At 43.3% G+C, this 5,944-nt stretch overlaps 2 protein-coding genes across 2 annotated transcripts in view; both read left to right on the top strand.

Annotated features, from left to right (window-relative positions):
- LOC109473204 (vitamin K-dependent protein C-like) overlaps positions 1-3,673 on the top strand; it is a 7,155-nt gene extending 3,482 nt beyond the window's left edge. The window contains exons 2-5 of the mRNA XM_019773081.1: positions 404-417; positions 787-987; positions 2,624-3,024; positions 3,118-3,673. Of these exons, the coding sequence (XP_019628640.1) occupies positions 404-417; positions 787-987; positions 2,624-3,021 (613 nt within the window). The 3' untranslated portion in view covers positions 3,022-3,024; positions 3,118-3,673. The remainder of the gene's footprint in view (positions 1-403; positions 418-786; positions 988-2,623; positions 3,025-3,117) is intronic.
- A 711-nt stretch (positions 3,674-4,384) lies between these two features.
- LOC109473212 (cystine/glutamate transporter-like) overlaps positions 4,385-5,944 on the top strand; it is a 20,660-nt gene continuing 19,100 nt past the window's right edge. Inside the window, exon 1 of the mRNA XM_019773087.1 lies at positions 4,385-5,230. Within this exon, the coding sequence (XP_019628646.1) occupies positions 4,738-5,230 (493 nt within the window). The 5' untranslated portion in view covers positions 4,385-4,737. The remainder of the gene's footprint in view (positions 5,231-5,944) is intronic.

Here is a 5,944-nt window from a genome sequence, read left to right as displayed (position 1 = left end):
TTCTCTCTCTCTTTCTCTCCGTCCTCTCTTTCTCTCTCTCTGGGGCCTTCAAATGATTTTGGCCCCTCCTGGCGGTTTATTACGGTACTTCTGAAGTTATGGTTTTTGATATCCCATGATCTGGATGCACTGGGGTCATGAGTTTTGGATGGTATATAGCTTTTAGGCTCGGAAAGAAGATGTTTTATTTTGGGTCCCCTGGCGGCTTGCCCTGGAACTGCAGGGGCTTTCACATTAGGAATGTATTGGTAATTTAAATTGGTTTGTTGAGAAAGCCGGAAATAGATAGATCATGATAATTAAAACATCATTCCCATAATCAATCCAAAAAATGACATTTCAGGCATCTCTGAATATTTCATGGACATATGAGATCTCCGAATTCTTGTTCTATTTGCATAAGGCCGTATCATGCATGTATTAATCATATAAATCATCTTAAACTGTTAGTTATGTTTACCGAAGGAAAACATATTGTTTTTACTCAGTTTCTTCCTCTTCTTCTTCTCCAAACAGTGACCTCTGACCTGACCAATGACATTATTTGTTGATGTCTGTCACCATGGTGACTGGTGTTGGGATACATAATGTTGCAATTTAAGGGTCTGCTCTGCTTCTGTCACCATATAAGTAGTAAATGTATGTGAATGTGTTTGAGTAAGAATTAACAGAGCAGACCATGTCCGAAGGTAAACATTATGCATTTGCTTTGCAAATGTTAGTTCTCTAGTTATACTTTTTTTATAGATGCCAAACAAACATATCTTTTACCATCCACAAATGCAGGTCTAACCGAAAGGTCTCTGCCTGGCACTTCCAAAACGGCGCATGTGCAGTACGTACCTGTGAGGAAGGCGTACATCCACGGGGATTATGACCGGTTCAGTGACGTGTTTGATTACGACATCGCGCTGTTAGAACTCCGGGACGCCGCCGTGCTGGGGCCCTGGGTCAGGCCAGTGTGCCTGCCTGCAAACGTGCGACAAGGTAAGATACCACTTCATATCATGAAAATTCATATTCCTAATGCAAGTAGATGAACTTTGATAGGATTTGTTACCGACTTTGGTAACCTGTCAGACGATATTGTAGTAACACACATTTTTAAGAGGTTCTACTTTTCTCTCAACAGCTCAAATATTGCTCCGTGTACTCCTACAACCAGTTTCATCAGATGCTTTTTGTCTTGACATGTTAGTCTTGTCATTCTTTGTATATATTTGTTTACTTGCGGATCGATTAATTATTGCATTTAATTATTATATGTTAATTCATGCTTTGCTTGTCCCGTGTACTTTGTATTGTTTTAAGTGTTGGTGGCGGCATGAACATAAGTATAACTTGAGTGTGTCGTCAATATATGTTACATTAAAAACAACAATAGATAAACCATGTATTTTAAGATTATCATAGTTCACATGTTGACGATCATATACATAAACATTGTATATATAAACTTCTCGCATACTCTTGTGCATTCGACTTCCTCTCGCTTCTTAGTGATGGTGGAAATATAGGAGGCTGTATGATTAGCTAGAGTTGGTTTGTTAAAGACTATAAGGAATATACATTTTTGATATTCAAATATTTGAAGTGGATTCGTGTTGCATATAATGGGGTCTTGTGGCAAAACGAAAGAACGTTCGGTCCCGGGTTCGAGTCCTGCCATGCCACTGATCTAAGCTTGTGCCCTTGGAGAAAGCACTTTGCACGACTTTCCTCATTGTCTTTTGTCCGTCCATGCGTTTCTCTGTGTTGGTGGCGGCATAAAAATAAGTAGAACAAGACTGAGGCAATAAAAATCATTGCCAAGGCGACAACTGAATGATATATATGATTTCATGTGGTGGAGCTAGCAATCTACATTACAATTATAACAAAAACAGATTTCCCTAAAGACATGCACGTAGTGAAATTTACAGGATGGGTGGAGGAGGTGTTGGGCAATATACCAAATACACAAATAGGAGGAATCATCCGGCCTAAATATTCTTGGGGAGGGAATGTCAGATTCAGCTGTGCTCTCTGTCCATGGTGTGGGGAGAAGACAGATGACCAGTAATTAATCATGCCAGGCAGCTGGAAGGGTGGCACGTGGGCACCCGGTGTAAGTTACCTGCTTGGTCAAAAAACCACATGGCCGAAGGCTACCTCAAAACCAATTCCCTAGGGAATGCATTCGTGCAATTTTTGAAATTCTTTCAAAGCGATCGTAGTACTTGTACAAATGCCTCCACCCCAAAGGCGTCGCCAAAAAAACTTGAGTGTGATGTCTGGTAATAAATCTAGGAATAGGAAAAAGAATATTTGAAGTTGAAAAATTTACTGAAAAAAAAATGATTCTATCGCTTTCATCTAAAGGGCAATAAACGGTAATAAAACAAAATATCACTAATGTTGAGGTCACATTTCCAAACCGGGGCCCGGCCGGGCAGTCTTATGGAACGAAAAGTATTATACAAAAGGCAACAAAGCACAAAAAGTAGAAATAATAAATGTTGGGAACTATTTGCTTATCTTATTCAGTTATTGACATAAATACATTGTTGATTTTCGGTTAATCGAAACAGCCCGGCCGGGGCCCGGTTTGGGAATGTGACCCCGGCATGAATTGTGTTTGCAGGGCTGAGGATGAGTGAGGAAGGCACGACCGGCACCGTTGTTGGGTGGGGTCGCCTTGGAGACGGGGCCACGCCCACCGCGCAGATCCTGCAGCAGATCTCCCTCCCGGTCCAGCCGCACGGCACGTGTGAGCGGGCCATGGAGGCAGCCGGCCGCCCCACCGCGCAGTACACCTCGCGGATGTTCTGCGCCGGAGACGTGGCGGGAGGGCGGGACGCCTGCCCGGGTGACTCGGGCGGACCCTTCATGGTCTCCCGCAAGAGCGGCGGGACGGACCGCTGGCACCTGGTCGGGGTGGTCAGCACGGGGACTGACCAGGGCTGCGGCCGGCCTGGTCAACTCGGTCTGTACACCATGGTGGCCAAATATCTGGACTGGATCCACAGCATCATCAACTGACCAGTCGGCAGCGTTCAGTTCAGTTCAGTTCAGTTCATCCTTCAATCAGGTGACACGATGTACTGCCTCCACAAGTTCCTGCCTCCACAAGTTCCTGTCGGCAGCGTAAAGGGGCACTATGCAACATTTTTGCAGTGAACATAAGAATATTTTATTTTAAAAGTATTTGTGTGACTGTAATGCACAACATATTTGTGTAATGGTCTCACATTTCTGACATCTATGGTTGGCACTGAATCAGCCCACACGAGGCATACACAGTTTATGGTGCCACCACAAACTGACATAATGTAAGCAAAGTTGGCTGACAGTTGTGCTTTAAACACACTAGTAAGGCGTCATACCTCCACTTCCTGAATGGCATATATTTGCAATAGAATAGGGTTGATTTTATTTGTGATAGACTTTTTGTATCATCCAAATGTTGCATGAAGTCCTAGACACAGCAAATGCGACGTCATTCCTAGCGCATATCCCACTTATATACACTCCTTATAAATACTTGTCTTTAATGTTGATCACGTAAACTGAATTGATGCAACAACGATTTTATCGTGAGAAACTGAAAAGAAAATTTGACAGTATATTAGATACAAATAAATAGAACAGTAAGATTTTCACAGTATTAAAATCTTCTGTACGTACATTGAAATATACATGATGTATACTTCTGTTAACTGGTTGATAAAGACAAAGAAATTGACTTGTGGGTCTTATTGAAATTTGTTGGCTGTGCCTTAGCCTGACTACATCGCTCTCTTGGCAAGCGGCCCGCCTGAAGGCGACGCTATTATTTTGTATGTAGCTAGCATAGATGATGGTTGACATAATTAATTGTCTTTAATGCAAATCAGGATCTATTTTACATTCATAATGAGGGAATTCTACAAATCTACCATATTTCATAAGTATTCAAACGTGTAACGTGGAACTAAAAACGAGATAAACATAGATATGGATTATGAAAATTAAGCCTTAATGTGCATAATTAATAAAAAATGCAATATTTTATAATGGTGTCAAATCGGCAGGGCCATTGTCCATAGTCCATGGTAGCTAGCGACAATATGGAGCCGGCGGTAACTACAGAGGACGGCACCCAGGCTGCCGACTCATAAATGCCGCAAAAGGCCAGCATGTACCGGCTTGTCGTAAAAAGTCGCTAAGTACTGCCACAAATTCACAATACCAGCTTTGTATTCCTGTGGTTCATCAGCATTTGGGGTGGGGGTGGGGGGCGGGGCAGAAAATTTTAATATGCCCGCATGCACTAGTTTTTGCATCACTAGATGTCACGTCACCCTGAAGTTACGTACATGTAAGTGTGGCCTTATGTAACACACAGACGTGTGGTATCTATTATAGACCTGCTGATCGGCTGTCACGGTTCAGCGCACCTCTTCAAGGCAGTGTGACGTCAGCACGACCCGCAGGACTAGTTTGTATCTGTGCCTCCAGGTGTTGCAGGTACAGACTAGGCCGGGCTGCTCTAACCGGGCGTCCTTAAGTGTCCTTGTCTTGTAACGTCAAGAAATCAAGGTAAGACAAGGACTCAAGTCAGTTCTTACAAGGCGCTGCCGGTTGTCTTGTCGTCTAAACGACAAACCAAAGACACAGGGAACTTGTGGCAAGTCTTCCGTCTTGCCTGAAGGATATTTGGGGACGTAGGTGAGATTTTGAAACGTTGACAGTCGATAACAACGGGAAGCAGCCATCATGCTGTCGGTCGGCGCACGTCGGAAGCACCGTCTCCCCGTCAGGGGGTCCGTCAACCGGGCGTTCGTCGAGCTGGAGAAACCCGTGGTCCTCAGGCGCAACATCGGGGTCTTCAAAGCCATGAACATCGTGGTGGGCTGCACCATCGGCGGCGGGATCTTCATATCCCCCAAGGGGATCCTCGTAAACTCGGGTTCCGTCGGCATGGCCATGATCGTGTGGGGAATCTGTGGCGTCATCACCGTGCTGGGAGCTCTGAGTTACATCGAGCTCGGCACCACCATACAGCGCTGCGGCGGGGACTATGCCTACATCAAGGAGGCGTTCGGCCCGGTCCTGGCCTTCCTGCGACTGTGGACACAGATGATCATCATACGGCCGGGAGTCATTGCCGTGCTCTCCAGAACAGCCGCCAAATACTGTGTCAAACCGTTCTTCCAGTACTGTGAACCGCCGGACTTACCTGTCAATCTGCTGGCTGCCACTATCATAGGTAGGTTTGAACCCTGTAGGAACATGTATGAATGAAATGATATATTTTATTTTTAGTTTTCGTATTTATTTAGGGTTGCCCACTCAGTGGTAACACTGCTTTCAGTAGGACCCTGTATCATACATGAATAAACAAAATAAAAAAGTCGTACAAACAATAAAATTAAGATCCAATAAATAACGACATGAATGAAAGAATATCAATGAATGACTGAATAAATGAATGACGACCCTCATTGCAAATTTTGTCCTCACTGGGAGAAGTACAGGTCACAAAACAAAACATGATGTATGTAGACATGAACATCTATGGGTAAATGAATGTATGACGACCTTTATTGCACATTTTAGCCACACTGGGCTAAGTACAGGTCACAAGTAACATTAGGCCATGTTGATTTGATTATATGGATGACATCCGCGCGCGCATGAATTTTCGGCCGTTTCCAAAAAAAAAAAGTTTTACTAACCATACTGTAAATCGTGCAAAACAGTTGCTAAATGAGCAAAAATATACCATAAGTTGCAAGGAAAACATTTAAAAACGATACCAATGTAGTAGAATGCCAAAATCAAAGGAAAAAAGACAAAAATGTAAAGAAATGAATTCGAAGAGTAGAATATTCGCCATAACATATTCTGTGTCATTTGTTCAACCTTCATGACCACGTAGATTTCATAGTGAAAGCAACTTTTTTTTTTTGCAAAACTTTTT

Source organism: Branchiostoma belcheri, unplaced genomic scaffold (assembly GCF_001625305.1).
Source record: "Branchiostoma belcheri isolate BF01 breed outbred unplaced genomic scaffold, Haploidv18h27 scaffold293, whole genome shotgun sequence".
Taxonomy (NCBI): domain Eukaryota; kingdom Metazoa; phylum Chordata; class Leptocardii; order Amphioxiformes; family Branchiostomatidae; genus Branchiostoma; species Branchiostoma belcheri.
The sequence above is the reverse complement of the archived record's forward strand: the minus strand, read 5'-3'. Positions and strand labels throughout refer to the sequence as shown.